The 14,422-nt window shown below is 32.5% G+C and overlaps 2 protein-coding genes across 6 annotated transcripts in view; one reads left to right on the top strand and one right to left on the bottom strand.

Moving 5' to 3' along the window:
- Positions 1-2,620, top strand: part of LOC143069619 (nuclear protein MDM1-like) — a 31,782-nt gene extending 29,162 nt beyond the window's left edge. For all 5 annotated transcript variants that reach the window (XM_076244347.1, XM_076244364.1, XM_076244372.1 and 2 more), the window contains one exon: positions 1,077-2,620. In XM_076244347.1, coding sequence (XP_076100462.1) covers positions 1,077-1,231 — 155 coding nt within the window. In that variant the 3' untranslated portion in view covers positions 1,232-2,620. The remainder of the gene's footprint in view (positions 1-1,076) is intronic.
- Positions 2,621-5,948: 3,328 nt separating this feature from the next.
- LOC143069681 (uncharacterized) lies at positions 5,949-9,460 on the bottom strand. The gene is made up of 5 exons (XM_076244438.1): positions 9,318-9,460; positions 8,008-8,037; positions 7,419-7,597; positions 6,933-7,182; positions 5,949-6,230 (listed from the first exon to the last, which is right to left on the bottom strand). The coding sequence occupies exons 1-5, from the start codon at positions 9,382-9,384 to the stop codon at positions 6,046-6,048; spliced, it is 711 nt and encodes a 236-aa protein (XP_076100553.1). The 5' UTR covers positions 9,385-9,460; the 3' UTR covers positions 5,949-6,045.
- Positions 9,461-14,422: the final 4,962 nt, after the last annotated feature.

Genomic DNA, 14,422 nt, shown 5'->3' on the forward strand with positions numbered 1-14,422 from the left:
AACACATCAGTATCTCAGTATCAAAATGCATGCACAGTAGTAATGGCATCAGTCAAAATCTTCTCTTTGATTTATATGCTTGTATTATCCAGGGAGCTGATTCAGATGTCAAAATATGTATTATTAAAATGACTAAAAAAAAAATAATATAGAATTAAAAAATGGCAGTTTCAACTTGTATGGATTCTGATTGGTTAAAAATCAGCGTTCTTTCGAGTGTCTCTTGACTTTAAATCAGATATAAGCGATAAAACCGAAAGTGAAATTTTTTTATGAAAAAAGTGACAAAATGGCGGATATTATTTAGAGTAATGACCAACACGTTCAGAAGTATTTCAATGATAACGATTTAACAGCAGCGGCCGATTTAAAGGATTTGGAAGAGAACAGAAGATATAATAGATGGAAATAGAAACATTCTAGCAAATCTGCAAACAGAAGACTTTTAACGCGAGAACCATGGGGATTCCCCAGACCTTGTTCGAAATGGATGACATGAAACAGGATTTGCCATGTTTATCATTGTGCCTTTCAAATGTGAATCAATACTGATCACAGACATCGATAGATCCAAACTTTAAGATTATTTATTGACGAAAGCTATAACAATTAACTTGTCGTGTAAATATATTTGTACATGGAAGTAAAAGTCGGCGCAGTGAAAGTCGGAAGAAAATACCGGAAAATAGTTGCATAAAAAAGGCCGTTGGTCCGAGAAGAAATTTTTTTCTTTAGATAATCACAATGGAACTAAGAGATTTTTAACAACATTTGGTTCAATTCTGAAGTCTGAAAACATGAAAAAAAAGTTAACCTCTATTTACCTCTATTTGCACCTGTACAGGTAAAAAATGACCAGAGACTCACACAAAATTAAAAAAATAAACAATACAGAATCTAACAATACTTTTTAATATAACTTTTATTGATGAATATTCAATATTTACAAAGATACAGCAATTGTAAGTAAACAGGTTTATTTCGTCAGTGATTTAAATTTTATTCAGCAATACACAAAAGTACAATACAAATGAATGCAGCAGTCTAAGGGTAAATTTATATTTACTTGTTTGCAGGTATGCCTATTCCCAGAAGAGACCCAGATGATGATGTTTTGTCATTCTCAACTCGATCTGTCGCTTCTAGTTGTTCTCTAGCATCTGAAACATACGAACGGGCAAAGAAAAGGACAGAGGAATTCTGGGGGAAAACTGGTGTAGCCTCACGTTGAAATTATGGAAAGATTAAAGTATAACTGTGTATTTATTCGTTAAAGATATTATAGATCTGTTATGTAGAGTCTGTTTCTAGAGAATTTTAGAATGTTGTACGTAGAAATTACAATGACATAGAAATATTTTGTGCAGAGTTTGGATGGGTGTTTAAATACTGAGGATAAACTATGTGAGCTATGGGAACGAAGAAATGTTTATTAGGCCAAGACTGATCATGGCATTTTGAAGACATTTAGATCATGTTTCTGCAATTTTCATCAGTAGAAATTTTTTAAATCATTGACAAAGGGTTTAATTTGCCCTGAAACAATTCCATTAATTTAAACATTGAAGATCTTATGTTAATCCATCTTATTTTACATTTCCTAGTTTTTGTTGCATATGGACAACTGAGATGTTATGACTGGTATTATACAATGTTAAATAAGTGGTTGAATTGATTCTTAATTATTACAAAGAAAATGCCCATCTGAACTCTGGCAGTTTTTGTTTGCTCAACATTTTTGTAATTTTATAATTATGTGTTTTCATGAATTTAAGCGAGTTGTCATACAGATGATTAATTGTGTGCTGTGCATGATTATTTAGTGAAAGCAAAGGCAGCATCTTATTGAGTAAATTTGTTACAACTAAGCAAAATAATTTCAGAATTAACATTCATATCATGTGTATAAAACATTTTGGAAGAGCTTTGGACTTTTTAGGTTGTTTTTGCCAGAATTGTAGTATCAGTTCATATTACTGTTACTTTATACAGGGTTTTGATTTATAAGAACTTATCAATGTGTTTTCTTTGTTTTATGGAATCAAGTTATTAAAATACACATTAACTATGAAGGAAAAGAATAAAATGATTACAAGAACAAAACAAGGTAATAGAATTGAAATCTTTTTTTTTTTAAATTCTCGAGGTTATTACTTTCAATAAAACTGTAAACAACATACTCAATACACATTAAAGTTATTTAAAGAAGCATTTCTGTGATAATTTTCAGTTTTAACTTGTTTTATGATATTGATATATCTTTTAAAGAATACTTTTTATTACTTATAACAAGGTATAGCCCTTTTAGTTATCTGTAACATTAACATTGCAGTCTTTATATATTCTATTCAAATAGTTTTATTTCCAATTTATAATTTTTGGTTAGTTTCTTTTATTATATATTGTGTATCAAGTTTTACCTTTCAGGTTAAAAAATGATGAATATACTTTATTTGGTTCTTTAGCAAAAAAAATGATCGAAATGTCTATGCCTTGCATGTATTCTTTATGGTAATATCAAAATGTCTATGCCTTGCATGTATCTTTTATGGTAATCTAATTACACAAAACAAGTAAAATGGCTGTATTATATATTAGATACATTAAAGATTTTCTTATATATTTTTGTTGTTGAATTTCAAAATTTTTTGTCCCCTACCAATGAAGTCAAAGGGGACTTTAGGTTTGCACTTTGTCCATCTGTCTGTCTGTCCGTCAGTCCAGCAAATCAGTTTTCCACACTTTTTTTCTTCGTTCTTGAAGATAATGATTTGACATTTGATATATTACTTTATAATGACAAGTTATAGATCAAGTTCGAGTTTTGTTCCGGTCTGATGATTTAGTCCAGTTATCATGGTCCATGTCTAATGTAAGTATGTTAACCATTTTAATACCCTGCTTTGACCGTCATCTGACAGGCGTAACCAAACCACTGTTATTTGGCTCCAATGGCGTTCCACACTTTTAGAAGTCAGCTTTACGATACTCATTTCGAAAGTTATGCATGTTCCGTCAACTTGAGGCTATTTATTGTCATGTTTCTCATGTATAAATTGTATTTTGAGCACAAATACGCACTTGGGAAATTGAAATCGGAAGAAACTCTGTTTTCTTGAGGTGTGGGCTTCCCTTTTGTGTCTTACACAGGAAGTTCAGAGGCCTAATATAAAAAATAAGATGTGGTATGATTGCCAATGAGACAACTATCCACAAAAGACCAAAATGACACAGACATTAACAACTATAAAACTTGCAAAAATAGTGCAAACCCGCAGGCATATAACTACTGATCAATATTATAATTGAAATACACAAAGGAATCGACTACTTCTGGTTTCCGGTCCATTTGAAACAAAAAATCGTGAAATTCCGTATTTTTGGTCCAAATGACCTTCTTTAGACTCTAAACCAAGATCAGATTCACTCCCAGCTAACAACTGTTTGGGTCAATTTGTTAACTGGGGTCCACTCTACATGCAAACTACAGCTGGATACCTATACAAATATGACATGACCAATTTTGAAATTCGGAAGACTGAAATAGTGTTTGTGATTTTGTTTCAGATTAAAAAAATAGTAAATTCTGTCCAAGGTTTTTAGTTACCTATTTTGAAATAAATTTTGTTTGCAATGCTTTATGTCAATAAAACTGTCACATACTATTTTATGATAATCCAAAGTATCCTGCAATAAATGCTTTAATGCTGTTATCATCAATTTGTTCAGCTTTTAAAGTCCCATTAAAAGTTACTGTGTAACTACCTACTGTAGGGGGGATTCAGATGTGGATACTAAAAAAACAAAATATCTGTAAAAGTACATACAATCTACACAGCTACTTTTGCATAGGTACTATTGCTGTACTAAAAAAATGCAGTACTAGAAATTTACTTCTAATATTAAGTACTATTTCTTTACTTTAAAACTATTGTAATATTTAGGTACTTGTATTTTACAGTACTTGATTTGTACTTAATATTTTGGTACAGAAATAATACAATATTCCTTGTTTGAAAATCATAACTTTAAGAGATTTGGAATAGAAAAACTTTCAAAATGCTGAAAATGTAACGGTAGCAACCAAATATCTGTAGTACCTAAATTTCAAGTACAAATAAAGTACTGTAAAATACAGGTACCTAAATATTACAATAAATTTAGAGTAACAAAATAGTTCTGAATATTAAAAGTAGATTTCCAGTACTACACCTTCCTTATCAAAAGATTGAAAAAACTAGTCGAACATTGTTTTATATAAAAGAAGTATGTCCAAAATAGATATTTTTTTCTCTTTGGTTGGAATGTGTCTGTTTGACACATTCCCCGATTATTTTCTCATTTTTTTTCAAATATTTTGTTTTAGTATTAACTTACATTGTTAAAAAACGCTCTGACTCGAACCAAAACGTTTTCTGACATCATCCATATACTTGATTTTTTGTTTGACAAACATATTTGACATGTCTTCAACAAGCAATCAGCATTCCCATGAGATCTAATTGTGCTCCTTAGTTGCTTACTCGTTCCTTTATTCATATGAGACGGACTCAATACAGGAGCCTTTGGAAGAGTAAAAAGAAGCTACAATTATTATTTTGCCAAGTGCCCCACAACATTGATGATGACCTCTCACTAAATAATCCAAAGTAATGTTAAATGCATGGCTTGCATTGCTTGCATTTTGAAATTCATCTTCAAATTGACAATGAGGGTCGGTTTAAAACAAAACTTGATTAAAAAGAGATGATATATGTAGCAACATTCCAGGAATACCTTCATATGGAGTTTACATCTCCCAGTTGATACCATATTTCAGAGCTTGCTTTTCCTATCATGATTTCCTTTTTCCAAGTGGTAAAATTGAAGTAATCCATTCAAAAGTTTTATGGAAGCCATCATAAGTTGGTTGACGTTATGGAATATCTCTGTCACAAGTTAAGACAGATATGTTCCAATTGTCGTCAGCACAGTCCCATCTTCTTTTCCTTGATTTTACATCAATGTGGTAAACTTTTCATCAAATTTGTACTTCTATGATATTCCTGGTTCCAAAGAAAAGACCTGAAACACACATCTGTCCGAGTTCCTCTGATGAGCATGCTTCCATAATAGAGGACGAGATAAATATCTTGGATTTCCTTAAATGAGTTAACTGTAAGCGAACCACAGAAGAGCATGTATGCCTTCTAGTTGTAGTTCTTGTAAGAGCACTTTTTAGTAGAACATCAAACAAGAAAGAAAAAAAACACCTGCAGACATAGCTTTGCTAGCTAGTACAAAATTGAATTAAATAAACTTTTACTGTTTTTTTCAAGATGAGGGCACTACGATTGATTAATATATGTATGAATCAACAGCACATATTACAACTGTTTTAGAATTTCCCTCAGCAAAGTTGACCTTGAATGAATCGACCTATTTTAGTACCTTTGTTATATTGCTCTTCACGTTTTAATTTTTTAAGCGTTTCTGGTGAAGGTAAATCTATATAAAAACCGTCTTCGGATGCACGAAATTGAAATGCGATTTTCCTGTTCTAACTGATTTATGGGTTGTCGAATCTAGCACCTTTGATGCAGCTGTTTCATGACTATCCTTTGTAAAGAATACAAAAGAAAAAAACAAAGGGTATGAGGTGTTCATGACACAAAATGCGGTATGACTGCCAATGAGATAACTCTTCACCAGAGACCAAATGACAAAGAAGTAAACAACTATAGGTCACCGTATGCCCTTCAACAATGAAGAATTCATTGGAATACAAGATCAATGCATTTAGGCTGGGAACCTTACAAATATTTCTATTTACAACGTAACAAATTTGTCTTCACCGAAAGAGTTAGTAGATTCCTTATGTGTTGGGTAAGAACTGTTTCTTATCTAACCCTGTCTATAAAGTATTGATATAAGAAGATATCTTCAAATATAAACTAATCACAACAAAGTTTAACAAGAACCAGAGTTTTTATTCAATCAAATATATTATGACAAGGTGCTCTTCAATTTCAGTTAATCCTCATTGTGTAATTTACATTAAATAGTCTATCTACCGGCGACCATATTGTAGGGTGAGACACATGTGGTAGCGAACTGGTTCCAGACCAATCCTGAAGGACAGGATAAAACAAATGCATCACCAGCAATGTCACATTGGATGAATTTGGTAGCATCTGGATGGGAGAAAAACTGATGGCTTGTTGCAGATCCTCTACAAGGATTGGCTATACCTAAAACAGAAGATGGAATTGTATATATTGACACAATATTTACTCCATACAGAGCTGGCACGGTTTTCTTCCATACATGAGATAACTTTTACATGATTTTTCATATACGATTTGAGATTTTCCTTTAGGTTGGAACTTCCATTATCAACTTTTTAGTTGACATAACATCATGCAATAACCAATACTGAAGAGAACATATCAAAACAGAAATAATTCTACTGACTTAAAAAAAGTAACTTTATGTCGTTTTTTCAAGAAAATATGAAATAGTTAGTATATAAAAAAGAAGATGTGGTATGATTGCCAATGAGACAACTGTCCACAAAAGACCAAAATGACACAGACATTAACAACTATAGGTCACCGTACGGCTATTTTCCTAATGCATGTAGTTATATGGTTTGGTTGGCTTGTTTGCTTTGTTTGTAAAAATGTTTGCTCAATCATTGTAATTAAGATAGACACCTTCATCAATAGATAGGCAGGGCTTCGGATTGTCTATAACGTCTTGGATGCTTGAGTAAATATTTAAACAAACAAAGCAAGCAAGTCAACAAAACCTTTAAACTACATGCATTAGGAAAGAAGCTCTAATTTTTCAAATGATTACATGATTATGGAATATAATGAGATGGTTTGACACTCAAACGAGCAAATATCGATAAAAAGCAGGCCATTTTGCCATCTTATAATCAAATTTACCTCCTAAGCCACCATTTGGATTGGGTGTTGTAACCATAACCCCAGTCTGGAATTGATAAACACATGACAATCGGTTCTCGTCCCAGAGTAACTGTGATGGACATGTTAGGACGTTTGCGTTTCCATTGAGATCACATTCAATGAATTGATGACTATCTGTAGCTACAGAGAAGTAAATTTTGCCGCTGTTGACGTTAGCAGTCGTACAAGGATTTTGTACTCCGGTGTTTGTTGTCTGTGAGGTTGTGGTCTGTAATAGAAAGACAGTACTTGCTCATGCGAAACTATTGGTATTATATCCATTTACATTTGTACTCAGAAAACCCACCAATATGTTACTGACGAAGAGTTTTTAACAATTAATTTCGATTTAATCAAAATCTGTTTCTGAGATATAGGATAGGTAAAGTAAGTTGCAAAAGTGTTTTTCTAAATGTCCTATGACTCATTGTCTTAAGTTTTAGAGAGGTTCTCCTAATATATTACCTGTTGTTTGATACATGTAGTAGTAGCTTGGTTATAGATCTCACCAGCTGGGCACTGAATTACAAACATTCGTCCGAATACATCACATTGGAGGAATTTTGTTTGGTCACGTGGATGAGGATAGTATACTCTATTGTTAGCATTACTCCTGCAAGGGTTGACTACATTCTGGTATGAATCTGAAATAGTACATGAATGGTCAGAACTTTTTTAAAAGCAGCATAGCGAATCATATTGAAAACTTACAATTTATAATAGATATTTATCTACCTTGATGGTACATATATATGTTTTATTGACATTTATAGATCCACATTGTTTCTTCACGGTAAGATATTATTTCAAAATTGCTAGGTTCACAAGAGTGTTTCAAATATCAAAGTATAAACTTATTTTTCCAAGTTGCAAAATACAATAACTGTTTACTTATTGGGTTATAACAGTAACATTGAATACAACCCATCATAAAAATATGACCAAACGTATCCATCGTTTGATTAACTAGAGGAATGTACTGTATTTGAATCAGAACATGTTTGCTTAACATGGACAAACATTTAAAGAATTATAAAATATTGTATTTACTCACCGACACAGTTTGGTAGCACTTGTCTTTTCTCTAAAGTGAAAAAGAAAACCATTTTGTCAGGAGTGCTTAGATATTATGTTTGTCTGTTACATTTTTTTTTTTATTTATAACTTGTCATATGCATAATAATAACTTAACCTTTATTCAAACTTTGTAAAAAAATAATTAGGCAACCCAGAGTAAAATTTTACCGATGGTCCTGTGTTTGGTATGAACTGTTTGGTTTTAACCTATGTTTTTGGCAAAAAGAGTCATCTTTCATGTTAAATTATCTAGTTATCTAATAAAAAATTGAAACGAAAAATAAAGAGTGAATTCTTTAATGATATTTGATCTTCGAAAAGGAAAAAGTTAAAACGTTTTGATAAAGTATGTTGGCATTTTTTGTATGTAAATTTACACATTTTACTACTGAACAGCATACTATTCTTTTTTTTCCCATCTTTTCAAACAAGTAAGTTGGAAATCTTTAATTTGTACCGTAAATTGTTGATTAAGCTTTGCTAGTAACTAAGCCAAATAACAGGAATTTGGTCAATGGGAGAACGCTGTTCAAAAAGAATCAGTCAGACCCCCTTTATAATAGAGATTTGAAATGACGCATATATAACAGTAAATTTTTTTTACAAAAAAACATTCACTGCGTTTAGTTTAAAGATATTTATTTATAGTGGATTAGGAAACAAATTATTACAACTTATATATTAATCCCTTTCCACTGTGCGATTGCTGCCTTGTAGTGAGCGGCATTATCCTGCTCTTTTTTTTAATTCTACAAGGGTACTACGTTTGAAACACGCAATAGACAAAAACAATATAATGAGGTCGTATGATGAAAAATTAAACAGGTTCAGATGACTCTAAAGAAAATTTCAGTCCTCAAAATGAAATGATGTCCGTATAATGTTACAATAAAATGGCTGTGTAGAATAAAGGAATCATGTTAAAGAGCATGATTAAAATCGTCTGTTTAAAACCCTATGTTGATCTCTGGGTGTCTTTTGGTTTTTATTTTTATCTTGTGTTGCTGTCTCACCACTACTGCACACCTTCGTTTCATTTTATTCACACTGTTTTATTCACAAGTTATCAATCTAAGGATTTAATTAGCTGATGAGCTAACGTATGAGCGATCATCAGGTGCAAGTCACGCCATATTCAGGCAACCCAACCAAAAGGCGCCAATTACACATTAAATAATTTAATAGTTGTGTCTGCACAAAAATGAAAGATTCATTTTACATAAGGTGTTTTGATCTGAATTAAGAATTCATGAGAAATGTTCACAAAACAATAGGTTAAAGACTTACCCCTTTTATTTTCAGATGGTGCTGCAAGAGCTACTCCGACAAAGAGAACTATAACCAAGTACTTCATGTTTGTGCCTGTATTAGTCCTACAGATGTGCTGATTGTAGATTCATTCTTTACTTATATAGGACATACATAGCAGGGTGTACAGACATGGTATACATCAGTCAATATTGCGTCACAAGGTTTATCCCGGTTTGTTGTCAAACGCATTAAGGTACATAGCAGCGTTCCCCTGTATCTTCATAGGACAGTTTGCCCATATCTATTTACCTTAAATCATAAACATCGATTTGAAAGACTAAATCCCATTTGTTTGGGTTTATTTAAGATCTATCGGCTTATAACCTTCTAACAAATAACATGATCAAGCATCACGTACAGAGTTTCATTAACAGACTTAATGCACATACTAACATGAATATAGCGGATTTGCTTGCATGATACTATTTGGCCTTAAAGAGACTCATCAAGAGTTTTTGTTTTAGTATTAAAATTTTACGTTGTATCACGAAAAGTATATTTTTATAGCAACAGACTAATGTAGGACGAGAGTTTGACCTCTAAGGACAGCTTCGTTAGTGTAGGGCGATATAACAACCTACCCTGGTATTCAGTTAGGTCATAGATCTTAATTTTAAGTATATCTTTATTGTGTGATAAGAATCGGTTAGGATGCATTAACGAAAAGGATACCCCCATGTGTGAGAGATATAGCTGGACTTAAAGACAGTAGCTGATGACAGCTTTACAAGCTAATTATATGAATAGATTCCTAGTTACAACTTTCGATCTTTTTGGTGTGTCAATTATCAAAGTTTCTTTTAATTATGGTGTTCTAGTGCATTCGACAATAATTACATTAGTACATAGTTGTTTCGCAAGATTTCATTATTTTCATTGACGGACACAAATTCAGACTTTCATTAATTCTGTTTTATTTCCAACAAAAACACTAATTTTTATAATTGCACGTTCATGCATCGTAATCTATTTTTTCTTGATTGTTATATAAGATAGGTTAACATAAGAATAGAAAGCTTCTTTATAGGGTTGTGAAAACGTTGATCGTGTGCAAAATTTAACTATGAAGCGCGAAACCACTTCATACAAAATGTGCTTCTGTCAGGCAACGTCGTTAGATCCAAATAAAATTACAAAAAGCAATATTCATTTCTTAAAAAAGTATTAGGACTTGGAAAAAACTAAGATATGTATTTGATTTTGATGTATCTTGGATCATTAACTGCGTTTGTTTTAACTTATTTCTTATTTACGTTTTGATAAAATAATATAACATATTTTTTTGGGATTCACATATAGTAATAAAAAATAATAAAGTCGTATAATTTTACAAATTGTGACTTGGATGGAGTGTTGTGTTATTGGCACTCATATCACATTTCCTTATATTTATATACTATTCACTTGATCTGTCAATTAACTCTGACGTTTCCTTGAAAATGGTAATAACAGTCATGTACCCTCACAATTAACAAAACAAATTCGTCGTACTAATAATGGTATTAAAATACAACTAATTGAATACAAGGCTGAACAATAGGTTGATGCAGAAATCATGCCTCATTAAGTTCTACGTAATTTGTATGAAAGTAGAGTTCGGATATTTATACTGAATGAAACAGTAATTAAAAGACAAACATTTTCAAAAGACAACTAGATAGCAACATACAGTCTTCAACAATAGATAGGCGTCTACACTATATGTCAAGCTCTAAAAAATTCTTATAATAAATTGAATGAATTTTAAGAGTATATATACGTCACTGTTTGTGATGTGCTGTGCTGTTAAAGGAAGATGTCCGTTGTTCTTCTGCGGTTTACATGTTGAAATATACTACTAGTATTATATTATATATTATTAATGTATGAGTTTCTCTTTGCTGAGTGTTCTTGCCTTTGTTTGTACTGCATTCATGTCAGGTCGTGTTGTCCTTTTAGCGATAATTTAATATTGTCATGTAAGCCGGAGGTATGGCTAACCATAAAACCAAGTTCAACCCACCATATATTGCAGTTGTCTATGTTTCTATATGTGTTGGCGTTTGTTTTCCTCTTATAATTAATGTGTTTCCCTCTGTTTTTATTTGTAACCAGTATTTATTTTCTCTCAATCGATTTATGACTTATGAACAGCGGTATACTATTGTAGGCTTTATCTAAATAATCCTAAATCCATAAAATTTGAAAGTTTTCACATAAGAATCAAATATATCGGTCAATGTACCCATAGACAGCACAATAAAACAGCATTTAGTACAAGCTTTGGAACATCCATGTTCTGTAATCACGATTTCATGTTTTACGTCATATGCCTAATTTCATTAACCGAATTCGCAGTTTTACAAACAAGTGGTTAACCAATAGAACAAAGACAAACACGAAGTCGAAGCATAAACAAACATGACTATCACGATCACATGTATGGCCGTACGATGACCAGTACTTGTTCACAACATAACCTACGATCTTAGGTGTTTAGTTGTATCATCGACCGTGCAATGAACTTGAGTGTTCTCACGTACTGAAATTGCTCCCCAGTCTTTGGTATATAGTTTCATTGCCCAACTGCCACATCGTCTTATTTTATCAGACAAAAGTTGTTACCCTTTTCCTTTTTCCTATCGATATTCAAATTTGAAATTGTTTTCTTAAAAAAAAATGTTTTCCTCATTTTTTTTAGTGTTCTTATTTTGATATTACATTGAGATATACTTGGTTATTTAGTTTTCTGGTATATTGAATGTTCCTGAAGTCAATAATACATCATCTTCAACGATTAATAGTTATACACAGCATGCAATAGTTTCAAAGCAAATTAGCAGGAGAAATGACATATGAAAACTTAGATGTCAGAATTTTTAGACACAGTTTCATTGCTGAATTTGGCTAATGTTCTTAGTTTTATTGTTGTCATATAGCTCATAATGATTCTATATATTCGATATACTACCTTGTTTCCAATGCTTGTGTTTGAGGTTTCTGTATGAAAGGGAAATGACCGACGGTGCGAGGGCTGTATAGCCAGTCAAGTTCGTTAAAACTCCCATCATCAGGATGCAAGAAATTAACAAAGTGTTTTCAATTTCTGAATATTAACGTTTAAAATGGTGGATATACACCTAGTTTAATACTAGCTAAACCTGTCTGCCACTTAAATTATATTTCTTCTCTAACTGTTTTTCGTTCAAGTTTTTTTTTCGTTCCGTGACTTGGTGGTAAAACTTGCAGTCTTGTTTTTTTTTTTTGTCATAGAGAAATCATTTCACTATATTTCCTTTTTTAGCATATAATCAAACTGACTGACTATGCAATTGGTATAAATAAATAACCCAAATCAGATGCGGATCCCGGATTTCCCAAAAATGCAGCGACTATGCAACAAAAAGATTTTTATGTGTTAAAAGTCGAGCGTCACTGATGAGTCTTTTGTAGACGAAACGCGCGTCTGGCGTATGTACAAAATTTAGTCCTGGTATCTATGATGAGTTTATTTACCATAGATGTAGCTCCATAAGGGAGCGCCCCTGCCCCCTTAATCTGCAACTGTTAATGACATACTGAAGTGTTAGACTAAGTATGGCGTAAACAAACCGCAGCTGTTGGCTCTTTTTAATCAGTAGTAATTAACTGAATATTACATTACCAGTATTAATCTGATAAGGTGTCACTGTGTTATACTAGTATCGGTTTTTGTGTCGTTTTCTCTTTTACATATACCCGCATGCAGAACTACGTGATAAATATCATAGTAATTTATATGATCTCGACCTTCATTTGACTGTAATTAGTGAACTAGCACTTCTGTGTTGACATGATTTATCATTGATAGAGTCATAATAGTAATTTGACTGCTTACTAAAGATTCTATGAAACCGACATTATAAAGATGACTGAATTCTTAATTGACAACATATTTGTTACGTTGGGATGACGTGTTTTTCAACTTGCAATCGGCATTCCAATGGGAACCAAGTGTTCTGTTCTTCATGCCGACCTTTTACCTTTATCGATATGAGGCTGACTTCATATAGCAGTTTCTCGTGAAGAATACAAAGAAGGTAGCCTTCAACTTCACTTTCCGCTAAGCAGATTAAATAATCTAAAGTTTGGTGACTGTTGAACGCATCTATCATATTGAACTTGGGATAGAGGATACAGCATATACAGTTAAGTTTGACACATCTTAACTTAACATCTAGATAAGGAAAGTTGATTGAGAGAAGCAAATCTGGGTTACAAACCAAAACCGAAGGAAACACATCAACTATAAGAGGAAATCAGAGTCCGACAAAAACAAACGCCAACATACTTCGAAACGGACTTCTAGATAACGAAAATTACAATCAGGGTCGGTTAAAAACAAAATTTTACGACAAAATAAGATGATTTCAGCTTCCCAACTGTGAACTTTCTGTTGTAATGTAGCAACATTCCAGCAGCGCCTGCATATGGAGTATACATCTTCCAGTTGGAGCTTATATTTTTTATCATGATTTCCCTAAGCTTGACAGATGTGGCAGATGTAAATTCGTAAATTTTAATGGCATTATCATGAGTCGTTTGACATTTATGGAATATCTGTTCCAATTGTCATAACCAAAATCTCATCCCTTTTCCTTCGAATCTGACCTAACGAATGAGACGTCTTACCGTGATTGTACTTACATGGGCAAAACGACATGCTACATGTGGACTAGGATCTGCTTTATCTCCCGGAGCACCTGATAACACCCCTGCTTTTGTTTGGGTTCGTGTTACTCAGATTTTGCGTTTCTATGTTGTTTTTTGTATACTATTGTTTGTTTTGATACTTTTCGTTTTTTGTCATGGCGATGTCGGCTTATTTTGGACTTATTGAGTTTGTTCTGATTGTTGGTGATTTAATGATGAATCAAACTGAATTAGTCAGTCATTTCTTACAGTTATAAGTGAAATAATGATAAGTGAAGCCCGTTCGAACTGAATTTGACAGTCCGTTCTGACTGTTATTACAGAAATAGTGATGAATCAAAATTTTTTCATCGGAATTGGAAAGTCTGGTGTGAATGTATTCGTGACGAATTAAGTCCTTTACAACTGAA

Source organism: Mytilus galloprovincialis, chromosome 1 (assembly GCF_965363235.1).
Source record: "Mytilus galloprovincialis chromosome 1, xbMytGall1.hap1.1, whole genome shotgun sequence".
Lineage (NCBI taxonomy): Eukaryota > Metazoa > Mollusca > Bivalvia > Mytilida > Mytilidae > Mytilus > Mytilus galloprovincialis.